The sequence below is a fragment of the Microtus ochrogaster genome, unplaced genomic scaffold (assembly GCF_000317375.1).
Source record: "Microtus ochrogaster isolate Prairie Vole_2 unplaced genomic scaffold, MicOch1.0 UNK44, whole genome shotgun sequence".
NCBI classification, from domain to species: Eukaryota; Metazoa; Chordata; class Mammalia; order Rodentia; family Cricetidae; genus Microtus; species Microtus ochrogaster.
In genome coordinates, this window is record NW_004949142.1 from 1101331 (window position 1) to 1123503 (window position 22173).

General features: G+C 42.0%; 1 protein-coding gene across 2 annotated transcripts in view; it reads right to left on the bottom strand.

Moving 5' to 3' along the window:
• Brca1 (BRCA1, DNA repair associated) overlaps positions 1-22173 on the bottom strand; it is a 68410-nt gene that overhangs the window by 24655 nt on the left and 21582 nt on the right. The window contains exons 6-13 of one of the 2 annotated variants that reach the window (XM_026777053.1): positions 21148-21284; positions 20029-20131; positions 18422-18467; positions 16777-16853; positions 12081-15368; positions 10869-10945; positions 6895-7066; positions 2032-2161 (exon numbers count right to left, since the gene is read on the bottom strand). In XM_026777053.1, the coding sequence (XP_026632854.1) occupies positions 2032-2161; positions 6895-7066; positions 10869-10945; positions 12081-15368; positions 16777-16853; positions 18422-18467; positions 20029-20131; positions 21148-21284 (4030 nt within the window). Of the gene's footprint in view, positions 1-2031; positions 2162-6894; positions 7067-10868; positions 10949-12080; positions 15369-16776; positions 16854-18421; positions 18468-20028; positions 20132-21147; positions 21285-22173 lie in introns of both variants that reach the window. The other variant, XM_026777054.1, reaches the window with a different exon arrangement.

Below are 22173 nucleotides of genomic sequence, written 5' to 3' on the forward strand. Positions count from 1 at the left end.
ACACATGGTGGTCTACAACTGTCCATAACTTCAGTTCCCGGATGCACATAACAAATGTATGTCTACACATTTGAGCAAAACACTCACACATAAAAAAAAAAAAAAAAAAAAAGAGCCAGGTAGACAGAAAGGTGTGCCTGCTGATGTAGAGGCAGAAGAGCAGGAAATCAAGGCTGTCCTTGCTACGTAGTAAGTTCAAAGTCAGCCTCGAAACACATACAAAAATGAATGTAATTAATAAAATTTAAAAAAAAGCCAACTACTGTGGTGGGCAAATATTTCAGTGGTAAACACTTTGCTTAAAAGCATAGGAAGGCCTGCCTTTGACCCCACCGACACACCCCTGAGTCAACCATTAAACGTTAGTAACGTGTGTGCCCAAGAAGTAGTTCCTCCAGTCTTTTGCGTGTTTATCATTTAGTATGCCAATGAGATAACTACTACTAAACATGGCTTTAGTGCCCAAGGAAGCAGGTCTTTTTCATTTTTTTGTTAGAAGTATAATGCCCGCCTTAAAAATAACTCCTCAGTTAAGTGCAGGGCCAGGAAAAGACAGCATTGCTAGATTATTGACAATCTGTTACCATTCCCCAATACATAGACATAACGAGGATTCAGAAAACAAGAGCCCTTTGTTTCCTGAAGTGGTGAGGTATTTGTCCTGATAGATTTAAGTATTTTTGAAAGCAAAAGCAGGATGTGGTGGTACCTACCTGCAATTCCTGAATTCAGAAGTCTAACTTGACAGCCTTATTTTTTATACAGTTTTTAGAAACAGTGATTTAAATACATATCGTGAAATAATATTTTGAATTTTTCCCAGAGTAAATTGACAGACAGACTTTTTCTAGGAAGGCAAAAGGTCTTTCACTTTGGGCAAGGTCTGCCCGGAGATGTTTATCACCAGCTTCCAGGCTTGCTTTGGTTTTAGTTCAGTTGGGTTATATTCTGACCTTTAAACAACAAGAAGCTCGCCGGGCGATGGTGGCGCACGCCTTTAATCCCAGCACTTGGGAGGCAGAGGCAGGCGGATCTCTGTGAGTTCGAGACCAGCCTGGTCTACGGAGCTAGTTCCAGGACAGGCTCCAAAGCCACAGAGAAACCCTGCCTCAAAAAAAAAAACCGAAAAAAAAAAAAAAACACAACAAGAAGCTCTGAGTGTTTACTTCTCATGCTGTAGCTTAGGCCTTGTACATACTCAAAAGCCTATATCCAAATAAACAAAGCAATGTGACCCAGGGCTATTTAGTGTCTAATTGTATACACCCAGTGTTCCGAAGGCTGAAGGAGGACCACTTCAAGTTTGAGGCAGCCCAGTCTACACAGGGAGTTCCAGCCAACAAAAGTGACCCTGTCTCAAAAAACAAAGCACTCTCAAACAAAGCAACAAAAAAGAAAAACAAACAAAGAAAAAAACAAAAACCAACCCCAGGAAGGATGGAATAAACATATGCATAAGGGTAATGCAGAAGCCAGAAATTGACACTGAGTATCCAACTTGATTTTTCCTCCACCTTACTCCCAAGACAGGGTTTCTTAGGAGCTAACCAATTTAGATAAACTGACTGGTCAACAGCACTAAAGTGTTTCCTGTCTCTGTGTCACCAGAGCTGTGATTACATGCTTGTGTTACTGTTCCTGGCATTTTTTATCTTTTGGTATGAGTGTAGGCATGCACGTGGTTGTGCACACAGGTGTGTGTATATACTTGCTGGGTGGGTGAGTGTGGAGGCCAGAGGATGTCTACCCGTCAGGAGCCTACCTCTATGGCTGTATACCCATCTCTCACTGCACCTAGGATCTGCCTGTCTCCGCTCCTGCCCCAGGAATCCCAGCACAGGGTTGTAGGTATGAGCACCAAAAACAACTTTTAAGTGGGTTCTAGGGATCTGAACTAAGGTCCGTATGTTTGCATGGAAAACGCATTCTGACTGCCTCATCCCCCAGCCTCAGGAGTGGAAGGAAAGTTAACAGAAGGAGTTCAATGTGAGCAAAGATGTCGCTCAGATGCCACAGACTGACATTTCTTACCTCCCCACTCTTGACTCTTTATTGTCACTGGCAGGACTATCTGAAGGTTGTGGCTGGAACTTGTCAGCAGAAACATACATTGGGTCCCGGCTTCCAGGATTCTCATTAATGTTCTTTGAAGTTAAAATTGCTTTAAATGGACGAGAAAAATCTATTTTACTTATTTGTTTTGATGGTCTTAATTTAGGTAAGAATATTGATTTTGTTTTAAAAGCAGCAATCTATGACAATCAAACTGGTTCTATTTTCTTTTGTGTGTGTGACAGGACTCTCATGACCCTCCTGCCTCCATCTTCGCAGCAGATTTTACCGGTGTGTGCCAGCACACACGGCAGTGGCAGAACTGCACAGCCAAGGACAACACTGAACCTCTCATCCTCCTGCCTGTACTGCTCAAGGGCAGGGTTCCAGCTGTGTGCCGGCATACCTGATTTTATGTACCAGATTGTACCAAATGCTTCATGCATGTCAGATGGGAACTCTGCAACTGAACTATACTCCAAGCCCTCAAACTGGTATTTAAACAAACATATTAGATAAAATTTTACTGATATAAGCAGCTCAACAAATGTCAGCACCAGGTAGAACGAAATAATCACAAAATAATCACAAAACAGTAAGTATACGGGAAGGAGCGTTAAGACTTGATAAATGGAGTTCCTCAGTCACCACAGGCTGAAAACAAAGCATGCTTTTTTTCTTTTTTTGGCCCTGGATGATAAGAAAGCAAGAATATATAATGTGTTCTTATCTTGGAAGCAAACTGAATTATGCCCAAATCTCCTCTGCTAACAGCAAAGGAAAAGTACTAGAAAGCATAAGGCACATCTCCTCCTCCGACTTCCATCAAAGATTATACAGATTCCGGGCTAAAACTTTGAGAAAATGGCTTGAAGGAAAAAATGAACTCATTCTGGAGATCAGGCTGGCAATAAACTTACAGAGATCTGTTTACCTCTACCCTACAAGCCTTGACAGCAGAAAAAATAGTTAAACATCAAAAGAATTAATTGAAAATTAAATATCTTCCAAAACAAAACTGGAATCTATGAGTGATAGTACACACTTTTTTTCTTTTCTTTTCTTTCTTTTCTTTTCTTTTTAAAATTGAGACAGCTTTCTCTGTAGCTTTGGAGCCTGTCCTTAGCTCTTGTAGACTAGGCAGGCCTCAAACTCACAGAGATCTGCTTGCCTCTGCCTCCCCTGGGATTAAAGGCATGAGCCACCACTGCCCGGCTGATAGTACACACTTTTATCCTAGCACTTAGTAGGAAGAGACAGGGGAATCTGTGTCCAGGCCAGTCAGGCTACAGTCAGAGATCTTTTCTCAAAAAGCGACTGACCACTTTTAACACCAACCTTTGGGAGAGGCAGGTGATCAGGCTTGGTGTCAGAGGCAGGAAGACACAGAGTGAGTTACTACAGGTCAGTCAGGCAAAAACCTGCTAAGAAAACCAAACAACCCCTCCCCCCAACACACACAGACAAACAGGGAACATAAGCCATTTATCTCAGCTAATACCAACTCATTCAGAATTCCCAGGGAAGGATCCTAGAATAACTGAACAAGTGTTTCTAGGAATAAACATACTGCCAGCTAGAAAAGCTTAGATATATCTGAAAATCACTTCTACCATAATGGGTCATGATCTTACATATGCTGTTTGCTTTCTGAATGACAGGGAACAGTGTGTATGTGTGTGTGTGCACGCGCGTGCGTGTGCACGTCTGTCTTGAAAAAAACAAATCTACAGAGAAAGATAATTTATAATAAATATGTATAAATTTGTTCACAAATATTAGGCAGGCTGTGGAATAACCCTTAGACAAATAGGAAGATCTATGCAGAGGAGCAGGACACTGATCTTAAGAGCCCAGGGAAGAAGCTTTTATCACCCTTAAGAATCCTCCATCACAGGCTGGGGAGAAGGCTCGGGGATTAAAGTGCTTGCTATGTACATCGGAGGCCCAAAGTTCGGATCCCCAGAATTCACATAAATGCCGTTTGGGCCCGACAGTCACATGTAATTCCAGCCTAGGAAGGCACAGACAAAGGATCCTCAGAGCAAGCTGTCTAGGGAGACTTGCCATAACAGCAAGTTCTGGGGTTGACTGAGAGGCCCTGCTTCAAATGAGTAAAATGTAGAGCAGTGGAGACTTTGACACCCACCGACCTCTGGCCTCCACATACCAAGGTACATGTGTGCTCACACACATGCAAACATACAATGAAAATGAAAAAGGATAAACGAATACTAAATCTTAAAAATAAAATAAACTTAGGGGCTAGAGAGATGGCTCAGAATTTAGGAGTAATAGCTGCTCTTCTAGAAGGCCCATGTTCAATTCCCAGCACGCACATGGCAGCTAACAACTATCTTCAACTCCAGTTCCAAGGTGTGCACATGGTGCAGACAATATACCATAAGTATAACTTAAAAAATTAATATATAAATTTAAATAGTCACTAGCTAAAAGTAATGTATCAATGTTGGTTTTTCGGCTTTGAGAACAGAATGACAATGGTCTAGGGATGTAACGTGGAAGAGTGCATACCTAGCATTCATGAATCCCTGTGTTCGAGTCCCAGCACTGCATAAAACAAGCATGGTATTGCTCACCCATACATAATTTGAACACTTGGTTAGTTGTGGCAAGTGGTTCAGCAGTTCAAGCTTATTTAGTTATACAGTGGGTTTGAGATCAGCATGAGATATATGAGACCTGTCTCAAAAAAGAGAGGAGGGTTTGCTGTGGTCTTGTGCCCTGTCACTTACATTGTATTGTATTAATAAAACGCTGAGTGGCTAGTAGCCAGGCAGGAAGTAGAGGTGGGACAACCAGAATAGGAGAATTCTGGGAAGAAAAAAGGCTGAGCCTGCAGTCCTGACCCAGACAGAGAGGAAGCAAGATGAGAACGCCTCGCTGATACAAGGTACCAAGCTGAGTGGTCAACAGACAAGAATTATGGGTTAATGTAAGTTATAAGAGTTAATAAGCAAGCCTGAGCTAATAGGCCAATCAGTTTATAATTAATGTAGGCCTCTGTGTGTTTCCTTGGGAGTGAATGGCTGCAGGACAGGGCGGGACAGAAACCTTTGTCAACAAGGCCTGGCTGGAGTGTTAAGAGTGCTTGCTGTGTGACCATCGATACCTATGTTACATGCTCGGTGTAGTCACATGTGTACCTGTTACCCCAGTGCTGGTGGTAAGGGTTGGGGGTGCAAAGACACAAGGTTTGCTGGGCTTTGCTGGCTGCCAGCCTAGCCATAAAGAATGCACACTACAAATGTAGGGAAAGACCTCAAAGAAGAGGACACCCATGTGCACACCTGCACACATATATGCACATCCACTATACACACACAGCACATTCACCAAATAAGCAAATGATTACAGTTAACATTAAGGAAACATCAGAAACAACCTGAACTGGTGTAAGGAGCCTCTGGGAATCCTCCATATTATCACTGTACCTCTTCGTAGCCTGCTTACCCCTCGTGCTTGAGTCTATATTAAAAGTATCTGTGTAGTTCTGTCCTGGATCCTAAAGCTTGCTTTGTAGACCAGGCTGGGCTTGAACTCAGAGACCCTCCTGCATCTGCCTCTCTGAGTGCTGTGATTAAAGGTGCATACTACCAGGCCCTGACTAAATATAAAGGAAAAAGAAATCAATTTTTTCTTAATGTTTCAGCCTAAGGAGAGAAAGGCTCAAAACTAGAGTTGGCACTGACAGTGAAGCCTTTTAGAAAGGAGCCACAAAGAAACATTTTTATTCTTTTCACAAAGAAACATTCTATCTACGGATATTCAGTAGGGGAGGGGAGAGAAACAAACTAACATGTACACCAAATACGAGGCAGTAGGGTTAGGCAGATACTGACAGCCAGACAGTAACAATTCTTATCTTGTGCTTCAGAACTGAAAGTCTCGTCTATTTTCACAATAAGACAGTGACAGTACCCCAAAGATAACTGTATTGGGGATGGGACTCTGGGCTTCATTATCTGGTGATGAACTAAATGAAGATGCAGTTACAAAGAAAGTATTTAAGGAAATACATTTTGAAGCAGTGCCATAGCAACAGAGTTCCCAGCTTCCCTTGCATGAGTGACTGCTTCTATCTAAACATAAAAATATTACAAGGCACAAAGTGGAAAACAAGGTCACTATACTGAATAATGAACAGACGAGGGCCTAGGAAGTCAAAGGAAGGCCTTTGGGCCCCCAGAGGACCATGGAGGAAGTGCTGGAGGAGAAACTCGGCACCAAGTCAGGTGGGGAGCTAAAACTCTGGAGGGTTCCTAAGCACCAACTCCTCCTGTGGGTGTCCTACCGGACACACAGATTCTCTAAATAAAAACTTCCTGGAGCCTGGCCCCTCTCGCCACACCCCAAGTGCTGGGATGATAAACACGCTCCAGCAAAGCCTGCTCTCCAACTGAAAACTCAAGGTGCCAGCTCCTGAAAGAGATCTCTTCCTAGAAACGAGAAAACACATGAAATAGGTCTTTGCTTTGTGATCTAGCACTATAAGGAGTATATCTCAATGGTTCCTTTTCATGGCTTTCTGAAATTACGGGTTATGTACTACCAACGACAACTAAGGACAAGAACTGTTTCTATTTCCCAAGGGGTCTCCATGGCATCTCCCTGTAGACATGAATGAATCTTGGGTCCCTTTGAAGGGAATGTCACTTGTGAGAAAAGCTAGAAACAAGTCTCCCAATCACTCACGGAGGTGCTCAGGAAGTATGTGCTGAGCAAAGACCACACAATCTCATCCTCACCTTCTGAAGGAAACAGGGCTATGGAAGGGAAAATTTTTGCTTGTGGTACTGGCATTTGTTCGGTGTCACAAACCTGTTCCTGACATGTTTTGTTCTGGATTTGGCGGATCTTCGGGAGCAAGAGGGTCAGCTATGAGGGACGGGGAGTAGTCAGAAGGTTGGTTCCCTTGCTGCTCTAGCACAGCTTCCAGGTGGGCCATTTCCTGTTGCAGCTTTATCAGGTTATCCGTCATGGTAGCCCTCTGCTGTAAAACCAAAGAACACCAAGAGTCACAGACTTTAAAAAAGAGATACCATGCCGGGCAGTGGTGGCGCATGCCTTTAATCCCAGCACTCGGGAGGCAGAGGCAGGTGGATCTCTGTGAGTTTGAGACCAGCCTGGTCTACAGAGTTAGTTCCAGGACAGGCTCCAAAACCACAGAGAAACCCTGTCTCAAAAAACCACAAAAAAAAAAAAAAAAAAAAAAAAAAAAAAAAAAAAAAAACAAGCCACTTTCCTAATCTATACAAAACTCACAGTTCTCAAGAGGATTTCATGACCACCCAAATTGTATCTGCAGCTTCACAAGGTTCCCACTGCTACTGAGACTGTACTGCTGTCAACATCTGCAGTGATGCGTATGCCACCACGTGGCACCCATGAGTACTGACATCACAGATGGCAGACCAATGCTTTAAAGGCTGACTAGTCCGCACCCACTCCCCCATCTAACCTCCAAATGGCCATTAAACACACCAGAAGATCAGAAGAAGCAGCAACTGGAGCACCGGGGCAGTGACTTTCTTTTGGGTTTTCCCACAGGAAGAAAACATAGCTTAGACAAATTCTACTATAGGCAATTGCTCAACTGCATGAGGAAGCACAGTCAGACAGGTGACCAAGTCTGCTTGATTCGAATTCTGAAATAGCTATTAAAAGAGCTCTCTTCTCTGGTTCTAGGACTGGTACCAAAGCTACAGAGAAACCCTGTCTCAAAAAACCAAAAAAGAAAAAAAAAAAAAAAAGCTCTCTTTCAGTTCTATCCTCATATCCTTCAACAGTTGTGATATGGCCTAAGTTCCCTAAAAGGCACGATAATCAAGTCTCCATTTTCCAAAAGGGACTTAAGTGGCATAATACGGCTCAGGTAATAAGTTAGTATTTTTGGACATTAAGAACTCGGGAGGCAGAGACAGGTGGATCTCTGTGAGTTCGAGATCAGCCTGGTCTACAGAGCTAGTTCCAGGATAGGCTCCAAAACCACAGAGAAACCCTGTCTCGAAAAACCACACACACACACACACACACACACACACACACACACACACACACACACACACACAAAGAACTTTACTGTCCTCAGGACGAAGTTCAAATTCCTAAACAAGCCATCCAAAACTCTGTTCACACCTTGATCTTATCCGCTATTATCCTCAGCATTTCCTGTTTTCTAGAGACGAGGGAGTAGTCAGCCATCCTTAATCATTCAAGGCTTCTGGGTCTTTGCCTCAGTTGCTGACTCTTTCAAAGCCCAGCTTAGAAGACTGTCTATCAGGTAAACAGTTTGCCTTGTGACTTGGCTCTTGCTGCTAATGCATCGGTATACTCAGGGGAACACACAACTTTCTTGATGGGAGGAATCGTCCGTTGTTTATTTTGTTTGTTTTTAAGATAGGCATATGAGTCTCAGGCTATGGGTGTATAAGTGTGCAATGCCATGCCTGACCCCACTGCCTAGGAGAGAATAAGTTCTTAGCAAATAGTTACCACAGAAATGAATGAATGGATGAATTAGTCTTTGGGGTAACAAAAGGCGGCGGGGGGGTGGGGGCTGGCAAGATTGTCAAGCCTAATGACTTGAGTTCCATCCCTGGGACCTGTATGGTGGGAGGAGACAAATCTTGCATCTTCGCCTGCCTGCTGAAAATGTCTTTGCTCTTCATTAAAAACAAGCCACTTTCCTAATCTACACAAAATTCACAGTGGAATATACATACATATGCATACAATAAGCATCAAAAAGGTACATTAATGATGTCAAATTAGGCATTATCTATCATCTGTGACTCCTCAGTTCTATATAAACAGAGGGCAAAGACCCCAGTTCAATCATTTTGCTCCTCTGTGCCAGTCCAGATTAAAGTTACCTGTTTTGAATAGTTACTTGATAAAAAAAAAACTATAAAAAATGAATCCTGAACAAACAATAAACATATTTCTTGGAATAAGATCAAAGGTACAAGAAACAACACAGTGGTGTATTGAATGTCAAATACAATACAGTATGGCTAAGACAGATGGGATAAAAACCTGGAACCTAAAAAACAAACAGCCAAGGGACAGAATTAGGTGACAGACATACTGACAGAGCCCACAATCTAAATCCAGAAAGGATCAGAGGAATCGAACACAGAAGACTTCCTAAGTCTTTCAATCATCCACTATGGCAATCTTGCAAAAGTAGAGAATTTGGGGGATAACAAAGGCACAAAATGGACAGTTGTCTCAACGGTTTCTTCCCAACTCCCACAGGCTTCAGGCCTAGGATTCACTCTGCCCGGAAAATGTCTCTAGGAGCCAAGTCCTCTCCATTTGTTAAGCTCACAGCAATGCCTAGAGTTAAAAGACTTAAATGCTGGACACCACCTAGCGTTGGCAAAGGTACAGGAAAGTGGGAACTCCAAATACTACAGAAACTAGAAGAAGCACAGGCTGGTGTATTACCTCTAACGAAAAGCATAACACTATGTGTCATACATCAAAATCAGAGATGTGGTAATATCTAGCAATCAGGATGTCTACTAGAGCGCTGTGACTAATAGCAATGGTGCCATTTTGCCCAGAACCCTTGATAGGCAGCAAAGGGGCAAATCTATCATCATGCACCCAAACAACAGAAAGCTATACAGGTAGCTAAGAAGATGTCAGATGTGATGGTGAACTCATTACTCCAGCATTCAGGATACAGAGGCAGATTGTATCAGATGTGGGCCTGATTTGAATACCAGAACCAGTTTCCAGAAGATGTCACTTGACCTCCATATTTTCCCTGGTGGCAGACACACCCACACACATACAAACAAATAAATATTAGTAAAAAGGAAAAAGAAGGAGCCTATTACAATTTAAGGAAGATAAACAAATCAACTAAAACCACACAGTCAGGTACAGAGAACTCGGAGCGGTACTCATGCTAGAACTAATAGATATTCTGCATTAGATCCCGTGCAGGAATACAGAGGGAACCTCAAGAAGCTGCCCAGCTAGTAACGAATGAGAGACCCTGATGAATCTAAGGCTGGGATATAAGCTTAGAAAATTTTGGTGTTGCTTTTACTATATGAAAACTAGGTGACAGGAGCTAGGTCTGGCTGTGAGAAATATAATTAATGTTCTTTCCAAGAGACTGTACTGGCTAAGGTACAGAAGCATTCACACAACCAAATGATGAAGATTTAATAAAGCTGCTACCCCACACAAATGTCACCAGTCCATACCAGGTTGAGGAATGAATATCATGGAGGCTCTTTTCTAATGAGGAAGAGATGACGTATTATCATCAACAAGCAACTAGACTACAAAAGACGAAAATAACAAGAAATATCCACAGCATAGTGAAAGACAGTCCTGTAGGTTTCAAATTAGTTGAGAATAAATATATCCTTTTTGATACAGTATTGCTTGAATATAACTCTGTTATGGGGTAAATAGGTTTTAAGAACTGGCTTATTTAGCCGGGCTATGGTGGCACATGCCTTTAATCCCAGCACTTGGAAGGCAGAGGCGGGGGATCTTTGTGAGTTCAAGGACAGTGTGGTCCATAGAGTTCTAGGATAGTCAGGGCTACACATAGAAATCCTGTCTTGGGGTAGGGGGGAAATCTTTAAAGTTAGCATTCAGTATTCTACAGTGAGTCAGATGGTATCAAAGCTATAAAAGATATTCCACCAGGGTACTTCACGAACAAATGTTAGGACACGAATCCAGAGCTGACATTAGCAGGTCTAAGAATGTAGGATTCATTCCACCATGTACAGAGGACATCACCAACTTACGAATGCTTTTACCTGTGTGGTTAAAATATCACTCTGCGAGCAGTCTTCAGAGAGGTTCGTTTCACTCTCGTATCCAGATGCTGCTTCACCTACTGACAAGAACAGGAGCCTCAGATGGAAGAGCAACCATGACCTCTGTGCCCTGCGCTACCTGCCCCTTTCCTTCTCACAGCACTTGCTACGTTTTCAGGTTACCTAAAGGACTAAACCTGGGGCGCTGGATTTCCTTTCAGAACTCCTACAACAGGCTGGGTGTGGTGATGAGTGCTTTTATTCGTGGATTTTGGGAGGCAAAGGCAGGCAGATCTGTGATCCAGGCCAGCCAAGGCTACATAGAGAAATCATGTCTTAAAAAACCACAAACAAATTGGAAAAAAGTCCGCAATAAAAATCAGGAGCAAGCCAGGTGGTGGTGGCGCACGCCTGTAATCCCAGCACTCGGCACTCGGGAGGCAGAGGCCTGGTCTACCAGGACAGGCTCCAAAGCTACAGAGAAACCCTGTCTCGAAAAACCAAAATAAATAAATAGATAGATAGATAAATAAATAAATAAATAAAAAATCAGAAGCAATTAGGTCATTCAAGTTCATCCTATCAGACATTCTGGCTGCATGAAGGCATTTAAACAAGATTTTATTTTTATGATTTTTAACTATGTATATGTTGTGGTGTGTCTGTGTGGGTTACTTATATATGAATATAGCAGGTGCCTGTGGAAGCCAGAAGCATTAGATTCCCCACTAGAGCTGGAGTTACAGGTAGTTATGAGTCACCTGACATGAATGCTGGGAACCAAACTTAGGTTTATTGCAAGAGAGGATCTATAATTTCCCTCTTCATTTATGTTTATTGTATGTGCATTGGTGTTTTGCCTGCATGTATGTCTATATGAGGGTACTGGATCCTCTGGAATGGAAGTGATAGACAACTGTGAGCTGCCATGTGGCTGCTGGGAACTGAACTTGGGTCCTCTGGAAAGAAAAACCAGTACTCTTTAACATCTGAGTCATCTCTCCAGGGCCCCACCTCCCAAGAGTGTCTATTCTTAAACACCCCTGTCTCTACAGGCCCAGGAAAAACTTTTGACTTTTAAAGAAAAGAACTATAGGAAGATGATCTTTCAAGGTTAAGCAGCAGTTAATGTAACTGTACTTGGAAACTCATGTATCCCAAAGAGACGTGAACATTTAGCTCACTTCCATAGACTGGTGCACACAAAACTACCTGAATCTGGGATTATAACATCCTCTTCTTGGTCATCATCGTCTAGGCACGTTCCCATGTCCTCGTCATCTGAAATCAGTTCCTTGTCACTTCGGAAATCCTCCTCCTCCTCAGACTGGCAATGCGTTTGTTTGGAAGGAGGATTAGACAAGGGATCCTGGGAGGCTGCATTGGCAGCTGAGTCCTGGACCACAGTGTGCTGGGAAGAGAACAAGCTGCCAGACCACTTGGCGTCCTCACTAAGGTGATGCTCCTGAGATGCCTCTACCAGGATCACCTCATTATCGTTACTGTAGTCGCTGACGCCACGCTTCAGTGTTGCCTGGGTCCCCGCTGCTTTCTCTGACAGATGCTGGGTCACAACACTGCCAGGTCTGGTTCTGGTAAGCTCAGGTGTATTGCTTACTCTGCCAAGTAAGTGCTGGAAGCAGGGGAGATCTTCCTCCTCGGAACACTCGCTCTCTTCTGAGGACTCTAACCTCCTAGGCCCCCTGCGGAGACTCCGAGCCAGTGAGGCGTGGTTTAAAGGGCTGGGGCTCCTACTGAACTCTCTTCTCTGGACACTCCCGTTAAAAACAGCGGACTTCTCCATTACGTCACCGTCACCGAAGCTAGTATTTCCCTGTATTTCAACATCATCCAGCAGGTCATCGGGTGTCTCCGAACAAACTTGAAAAATACGACCACTCCCCATGGGTTGTTCGGGCTTATCTGAGAACAGACATGGAGAGAAGTCTGCACCAACAGCCTCACCTTCCTGTTTTTTTATTTCAAGATATTTATAATCACCCACAGGAAAACTTGGTTTACAGACTCCAGGATGCATAAGACCTAACGGGAGCACAGTGTTTGACTCAGTCCCTCTGTTTCGACCTCGTTGTCCTTGGAAGTTTTCACCGCTGGAAGATACTTCATTAATACTGCCCGAGTCGGCGTCTTGACAAGCGTCTTTTCTGTTCTGGCTAATTGTGTGCGCTGTACTTTGAACAACAGTCTCATTTCCCATTGCCTTTTCAGTCAACAATGGATCTTTCTCAAAATGTCTCTCTGACAGGGTTTTCTGATGGTCAGTTTTTAAAGAGGATGTGATGGGAGAGACTGACTGCTTAAGATGGGAGTTTTGTGGAATTCCAGGGTTACCTGAAGTGCTGAGATCATTTTCATGGCTTCTGTACTGAGATGAGGGACAAAGCCTGGACACTCCAGCACAGGCTGGATCAATGCCTGGCTTACCTTCCTGATGAAGCAGAGGTAAACCTACTGTGGCAGTCCCTGCCTGTACACGGCCGGTTTCAGACTCTTTGTGTCCCTGCTTTTCTTTGTTTTGCTCACTTTCAGAAGTCACTTTTGGACTCACTTCCCTTAAGGACACAGAGGAAGCACGAGCTGTTACATACTCCTTTTGGGGATCTCCTGAGTTTGAAAATAACGCAAATGACTGGCGCTTTGAAACCTGAAATGTATTCTGTAAATACTGAGTGTCAAGTTCACTCTCCTCTGTTTCTGCTGTCCCCTCAGTGTGGCTACTTTTGTGTCTCGGTGGATACTTGAAGCACACTGTGCCACTTCCGGCATCTTTGGAACCATGGACCGGTTCCTTGAGGTTTTCACTTGCTACAAACTGAGGCACACGCAGACTGGATCCTGTTTTTGCATATCCAGCAGTGTTGGCTTCTAATAACGACACACTGCTCTGAGTGTCATAATCAGTGTCAGGGACTAGTGAAACACTGCTACTCTCGGCAGATCTCTCAGTGGGCAAACCTTGCCCTCCCCCCAGCACCAGCTCCTTCAGGTCTTTGGTACCGTCAGACACTTGGCTTGTCTCAGGTTTCCCTACTTCTTTTCCCTGAGGGTTAGGATTGACAGGTCCTTGAGCTATGTTTGTTAACTGCTGTTCTGGGTAAGCATCACTGGCCCTTCTCTTCTTTATTTGTTCATTTGGATCATTATTCTTCTTGGCATCTGCTGCAGGTTCTGTGTCCTCCATGAGTTGAGCCTTTCTAATATGCCTAAGGGTGGAATTGTTTTTCTTTGTTTCTTCACTGCTGCTAAAACTATCAATTTGAAACTCAGCACAAGCAGGTGGACTTGGATTCCTATCGACTGGCTCAAGTGCAAGAACACATCTGGAGGAAGACTTCCTTCTCAGCCTGTTCTTAGGTGCTTTCGAACTGTGGGCATTTAATTCTAGCTCCAAATCGCTTATACTATGGCTTATAGGTTTGGCTTTAGTTGTGAAAACAGACTCTCTTCCCAGCGATTTTATTGGATCAGCATTTTTCTCTGTATGAAGATTATTACCTTTTGCTTCGTTCTCTTGACCATTACTGGTAATGCCTATCATTTGGCCATCTGGCTCCGTTTGGTCGGCTCCCTGAATTTTATTTTCAGGAGTCTTTTGAGTAACTGTTAAATCTACTTTCTTGATAAAATCCTCAGGATTAAGGCACGTAGTCCTCCTTTTACGTTTTAATTTATTTGTGAAGGGGTGCTCTTGTGTTATCTGTGGTTCTGTAAATGTGCCTATAATTTCAGGTACATGGTTCAAGTGAGGGTGGCTTCCCTTTCTCTGATAGGTTTTCCTGAATATTTTGTCTTGGATATTATTCTCTACTGGTCTGGAGAAGTCTCTTTCACTTTTACACTTGAAAGCTCTGTGGGGCTCAGAGGCCACTGAGTCCTTTTCCTTTGAAGAACTGGAGTGTCCATCTTCGTCATGTGAAGCTTCTAACACAACAGCCGCCTCAGCGTCTAAGCCGTGCCTCCTGTCAGATGTGCCATCAGAAGTTAGCATTTCACCAGTTTTGGAAAACCACTCGTTCACCTTCTGAATGCTGCTATTCAGTGCTATCCAAGGAACATCTTGGGTAGCTCTAGAATCCTCAGGGCACAGACTTTTCTGATTATTCCAAATTTTCCTCTCACAGAGGGAACCAGCATTCAGCTCTACCTTTTTCTCAGCGCTGGGAATCTGCCTATCATTACATGTTTCTTTACTTTCAGCCCATCTGTTCCGTTGGCTCCTTGTGAAGCCAGACTGTTTGCTTTTATTATAGAATTCAGCCTTTTCTACATTCATTCTGTCTTCAGTGAGGAATAAACTGCTGTTCTCATGCTGTAATGAGCTGGCATGAATATCTGTGCCACATGGCTCCACATGTAAGTTTGAAACAGAAACACTCTGACATTTTTCTGGATGCCTTTCAGTTGCATGATTCTCAATGGGGTTCACATCTTTATCACTGCACTGATGCTGTCCAGTATTTGTTACATCCTCACAAGCAGCTGAAATATATAAAATAACAAGGTATTTAAAAATGGAATTATCATGAGAAAATACACACTTAATACAACTTTGGAGTAGAAATGAATCCATTAACCCTACTTTTTTAAATTTTAGATTAAAAACATTGTAAGTGTATAAACGTTTTCCTTGCATGCATGTATGCGCAGCACAGGCATGCCTGGTGCTCAGAAGACAGAAGAGGGTTTCAGATCCCCTGAAACTGGAGTTAGGAATGGTTGTGAACTACCATGTGGATGTCGGAAACCAAATCCAGGTCTTATGGAAGAACAACAAATTCTCTTAGCTGCTGAGCCATCTCTCCAGTCCCAATCCACTAGCTTTTAAAAATATTTGTTGTTATTATTATTATTATTGGTTTTTCAAGACAGGTCTCTCTGAGTAGCCCTGGCTGTCCTGGAACTTACCTGCCTCTGCATCTGAGTGCTGGGATTAAAGGTGTGCCCTGCCATCACCCAGCTTCCACTGGCTTTAACAAAGCTAACATCATTAACTACGAGTATACTGAATCTGTAGCTCACCCTCTTTTTTTTAAATATTTACTTATTATGTATACAATAAATATTCTGTCTGTGTAAGTCAGCAGGCCAGAAGAGGGCACCAGACCTCATTACAGATGGTTGTGAGCCACCATGTGGTTGCCAGGAATTGAACTCAGGACCTTTGGAAGAGCAGGCAATGCTCTTAACCACTGAGCCATCTCTCCAGCCCCCTGTAGCTCACACTTTTTCAAGCTACCCCATTATGCAGTCTGATACTTTCCTAAACATGGAAATTAGATCACATCTCCTCTTCCCTTACTCTCTAAAGCCGAAGAAAAAAAAGGCGATTATTTGATCAACAGCCCTCAACCTTCTGTTCTGTTTGCAGACTGATGCACTCTACAGTTAAAACCTAGCTGACAGCTGGGTGTGGTATTCCATCACTGAGCAGGCTAAGGCAGGAAAAACACTGGTAGATAGTTCAAGGCCAGCGTGAGCTGTAGTATGCTTGTTTCTAAATCAGTCAAAACAAAAAGAAGCAAAAACCAGGTGGCACAAATGAAATATATCAACTAAGAGGAAAGGACAGCAAGGGCTGGTGGTGTGTGAATACAATCCCAGCACTTGGGTGGCTTAAACAAAAGGATGGCTAGACTACTCTGAGTTATAGAGCAGAATTGTCTAATGGCAGCATGTAGCTGCACACGATAGACTATGATCACACCAGTATAGTGCCATTCGCTGTCACACAATGGCAGTTCAAAAAAAATATTTTAATTCATTAAAAAGATGCTGTGAATTATAAATTATAAATAAATTTGGAACCTGATCATCAGATTAATTTAATTACAGAACTGCATCTACCTACTCTCTTTAGTGTCATTAAGTTGGGAAGGCTTGACATTACCCTTTCTTGCAGACTCTAGACTGGCTTCATCTCCAACTCCCCGAGGGGTGATCTGTAACAATTCCTGGTCTTGCACACTAAAGGAGGGAAAGACAGAAGCCCGGATGAGAAGTTCTAGTCGTATGCTCACAAATCTGTCTGATGGGCAAGATCAAATATTTTAGCTCCCCTAGACAGGGTCGTAGCAGCTGAGCAGACTGACTCACCTTTCGGAATCTGCTCTCCTTTAAGTGCCTTTCAGTAAAAATAGAATGATTAAAAACTGAGAACAGTCACAAAGATCAGAATAGTGCAGAATAGTGCACGGCTTTTTGGATATGCAAATAAGAACACACCTGTATGCTCAGGGACCACTGGGGAATTCTAAGAACCAGAGGTTGGAAAGTGGACAAGACAGAGACACTGCACTCATGAGCTCATTACAGCCGTGGTCGTTTGCACAACATCTGCACAAGATCAAGCCTGTCAAGATTCTAGCATATAAAGGGGAGGGGTTCTTGAGCCCACACCCCTAACTAAGGAGCTACAGACAGACCATTGATTCTGAGGGAGAGTTAGTTTCCTTCAGGGGTATGGGGCTCCTTGTAAGCTGAGATTGAATACACTCTCCAGTGGCTGGTCCAAACCCTCGAGTAATGAGATATGGTTCAATGTGTTTTTGTTTGTTTCATTTGTTTTGTTTTTGGCTTTTTAAGACAGGATTTCTCTGTGTACCACTGGCTGTCCTGGAACTCAGATATCTGCTAGTCTCTGCCTCCTGAGTGCTGAGACTAAAGGCATGCGTGACCACGTCTGGCTGAGAAATGGTTCAGTGTTAAGAGCTCTGGATTAGATCTCTAGCACCCACAGGATGGCTAGCAGTTCCAGGAAACAGGATGTACTCTTTTGGACTCTTCAGGCACTAGACTCAAATGTGGTACACAAATATATGTTCAGGGAAAAGAAATACACATAATTTTTTTTGAGACAGTCTCTCTCTACAGACCAGGATGGCTTTGAACTCACAGAGATCCACCTACCTCTGCCTCACAAAAAAAGAATTCTGGGATTAAAGATATATGCCACCAAGTCCTGCTCTACATAAAAGTTGAAATAAGAACTCTTTAATCTCTACCACTGAACCACACTTCCAGCCCACCCCCTCCAATTTTAAGGTTAGGTAAAAGTAATTTATAGCCAATATTTTATGGATAATGAATGACCAGTTATCACAGATCTTAAAAGAAGAAACTGGAAGATTATAAATAAAATTAAACTTTTTGGGCCAGGTGTGCTATTTTATGCCTTTAATCACTCAGGAGGCAGCAGCTAGAGCTCCGTGAGTTCCAGAACAGCCAGGGCCACACAGATCTTGCCCCTAAATATATAAATAAATAAATAAATAAATAAATAAGTAAATAAATTCTCTCATACTTTCACCAGTCATAATCGCTACCATATCTGAGAAAATCAGAGAATTAAGTGTGTGCTGACTGCCACTGTTATCTAAAACAAATAAAAAAGGTTTCCCAGGAAATAAAATAAAGGGGACGAAACTAAATGATCCTTAAATTTTCTTCTAACACCATGACCTAAACCCAGGACCCTCAATAGTAATTACAGATGAAAATATCAGCTTCACAGACAAAGGCTCCTTATGACTCACCTGCAGCCATCTGATTTATTAACTATCTCTTCAGAAGAGTCAGACCCTTAGAAAACAAAGAACAAAACCCAAAAATCACTCAAGGTTTTTAATTAAAAGGGTCAAAAAATGTTTCTTGCAAAACATACCGTAGTTCATCCAGAAATATTTATAATGCATATGTTGTATAAGTAATGTCACATTATATAAATAATGCCCACTGTGTGGCAGGTTCTAACATATGTGGCAACACAGAGTAGCGACTGAAAGCATGGACTCCGAAGCCAACTTCCTACATCCAAATTCTTTTTTGTTGTTGTTTGGTTTTCGAGACAGGGTTTCTCTCTGTGGCCCTGGCTGTCCTGGAACTCACTCTGTAGACCAGGTTGGCCTAGAACTCAGAGATCTGCCTGCCTCTTGAGTGCTGGGATTGAAGGTGTGCACCACCGCCTGACCATACTTCCAAATTCCTAACCTTGTTTACTTAATTTTCTCATGCATAAAATTAGTAACTACCTCAGGACCAATATCTTAGATATAACAGCACCTAAGATACGGTTCAGTGCCCCTAAATAGTAACTGATATGGATTGCACTACTTTTATTAACACATATGTGTATGTAATGTAGATGTCAGAGGACAACGTACTGGAGTTGGTTCTCTCCTTCCACTATGTAGACTCTAAAAATTTAATTTTGGTTATCAAGCTGGTGGCAAGTGCCTTCACCAACAAAGTCATCTTACCACGCCCCTGGAATATTTGTACAAAGCAACAGCATTGTTGATGGATATATTATGATTAGAAGACATACAAGTTTTTTTTTGTTTTTCGAGACAGGGTTTCTCTGTGGTTTTGGAGCCTGTCCTGGAACTAGCTCTGTAGACCAGGCTGGTCTCGAACTCACAGAGATCCGCCTGCCTCTGCCTCCCGAGTGCTGGGATTAAAGGCGTGCGCCACCATCGCCCGGCGACAAGTTAATTTCAAGCAAATCCAATAAATGTTATAAAGGTACATGTGATGGAGGAAGCTCCTTCTACATACATGGTGGTGCAGGGAACTTGAAATAGAACCATTTTTCCCAATTTGATTATTTATTTATCTTTAGATAGGGTTCTTCTCCATGTATCCCAGGTTGACCTCAAACTCATGATTCTCCTGCTTCAGTCTCTCAAGTGCTGGATGACAAACTCAGTCACCCTCACAAATTCTAGAAAAGATGGTTAGAGTCCTGTCTGAGCTTTGAGCTCATTTATTTTTTTTTCCCCTTTCTTTTTGGCTGACTGGAGACTGAGTGCAGGGCCTGAACAGTTTGCTTAGATCTCTCTAAATGTTAAGGCAACTAATTATGTTCTTTTTTTATTTTGACTTTATATTTTTTCAAAATTTACTTACATTTATAACCAGACATCTTTTCTTTCATTCCTTTTTATAAAGTAAGATTCTACAAGGTGTGAAGTGTTAACATTTACATAATTTAGAATTCACGATAGAGCCCATAAAATTATATTGTACTTCATTTGCCAAAATTCAGAGCAACACATATAAATCACAATCAAGATTTTTGATAAAATTTTAACCCAAACAACCTAGCAATTATTTCGAACTTAATGAAACCCGAGACCCTTACCTAATTCAATGTACACAGATTTCTTTCGAGGCCGTGCCTGCTGATTTTTCTTCGTCGATCTCACAATTCCAAGGTTAGAAAGCTGGACACTGAGACTGTCTTTCTGTTAAACCGTAGAGAAGGCCTAAGTTTTATGTTTCGAAAATTTCCTTTATTTTTCCAAAACTAATTATAATCATGAGTATTTCCTAAGTATTAATACAAAAATTTAAAGCTGATAGTCTGTGTTTCCAATCGTATTTGAGAAGACTGGCAACATAAAATACATTTTCAAAAAACATAAATGGTAAGAGGAATGCCTGAGGGGGAGGTTACAAAGAAAAACGGAGGTAGCAAGGCTGTGAGTCAAGTGAAAGACTCATGAAAATGTCTTAGTGTTCTTTAACACATTATATACTGATGTAAAAAAATAAACCAGGCACTATAGAGATGACTCAGTGGTTAAGAACACAGGCTACTCTTGCAGAGAACCCAAAACACCTGCATTTATATGCACAAACCCACACAGACACACACATTAATTAAAGATAAAAATAAATCTAGTCAGCCAGTGGTGACACACGCCTTTAAACCCAGTGCTCTGGAGGCAGAGTCAGAAGGATCCGAGTTCAAGGTCTACAGAGTGAGTTTCAGGACAGTCAGGGCTACACAGAGAAACCCTGTCTCAAAAAAACAAGAAATAAATAAAATAAATCTAAACCGTTTAAATAAAAACATTTTAAAAAGGACTAATGACAATCATAAAATCCCAGTATTCCTATGAACAGTAAAGGTATATTTTGTAATCTCTGTTATCCAGTCACATACAGAGTAAGTCATTACGTTAAGTTGAAGTAATTTTCAAATGCTTACAAGAGAGCAATGTTCTTGTTTCTGTTTAAGACAAGCATCAGCACTGAAGTTATAAAACAGGGAAAGGATTATAAGATGTCTCTTGATCACAACAGGTTCCCTGCACTTCTAAGTTCATAATTCTTACTTATTGGAACACTTGTCCAGCCACTTAATTTACCAGCATTCTCTCTTTACTAAGTTTTCATGTAAATCCACTCAGTCACTAATTCACAACGCTAATGCTTAATAAATAATGCCAGAAAAGAAAACAGAAAACAGCTTTACCAAGGTGTCATTTCCAGACTCAATCTGCCGAACTCTTTTGACTCGGTTTCGGTAGCCCACACTCTGGATGATAGACGTGTCCTCATTCAAAGGTTCAGAAGAATTTTTCGTTTTTGAAAAGCTGTAACTGCTTGCAACTTTGAAACATAAAGTACCATGTTTTAGTTGGAAGAAAACAATAATCTTCCTTAAATACCCAAAAAGAATACTGTGCTTGCTCTGTGCTGTGTAAGGATAATGCAAACAATGAAACAAGCCTGGTGGTGGCGGCAGCACACACCTTAGATCCCAACACTGGAGTGGCAGAAGCAGGAGAGTCACGGAATTCCAGGATAGCCAAGGCTACAGAAAGACCCTATCTTGAGAAACAAACAAACAAAAAAAACAATTCATTATAGATATATTTAATTGTTTCATTGTATGTTTGGAGCAGATTCTGTGTATCCCTCATTAGTCTGGAATTTGATAGCTTTGAACTCACAGAGATCCATCTGCCTCTGCCTCCTGAGTGCTAAGATTTAAGGTGTATGCCACCATGTCTGTCTACCTTTAATTTCTAATTTACTCTTTAATTTATGTGTATGTGTGTATGTATGTGGGTGTAGGTGCTCGTAGAAGTCAGCAAGCACTGGACCCCCAGAGTTGTAAGCCACCTGCTGTCATTGATGAAATCTAAATCTAGGTCCTCTGTAAGAGCAGCTAAGCATTCTTTTTTTTTTTTAAATGTTTGTTTGTTTATTTATTTATTTATTATGTACACAATATTCTGTCTGTTTGTATGTCTGCAGGCCAGAAGAGGGCACCAGACCTCATTACATATGGTTGTAAGTCACCATGTGGTTGCTGGGAATTGAACTCAGAACCTTTGGAAGAGCAGGCAATGCTCTTAATCACTGAGCCATCTCTCCAGCCCCCCCTTTTTTAAATGTTTGTTTATTTATTTATTTATTTATTATGTACACAATATTCAGCTAAGCATTCTTAATTATTGAGCTATTGCTCCTGATTATCTAAATTTTTTTTTAT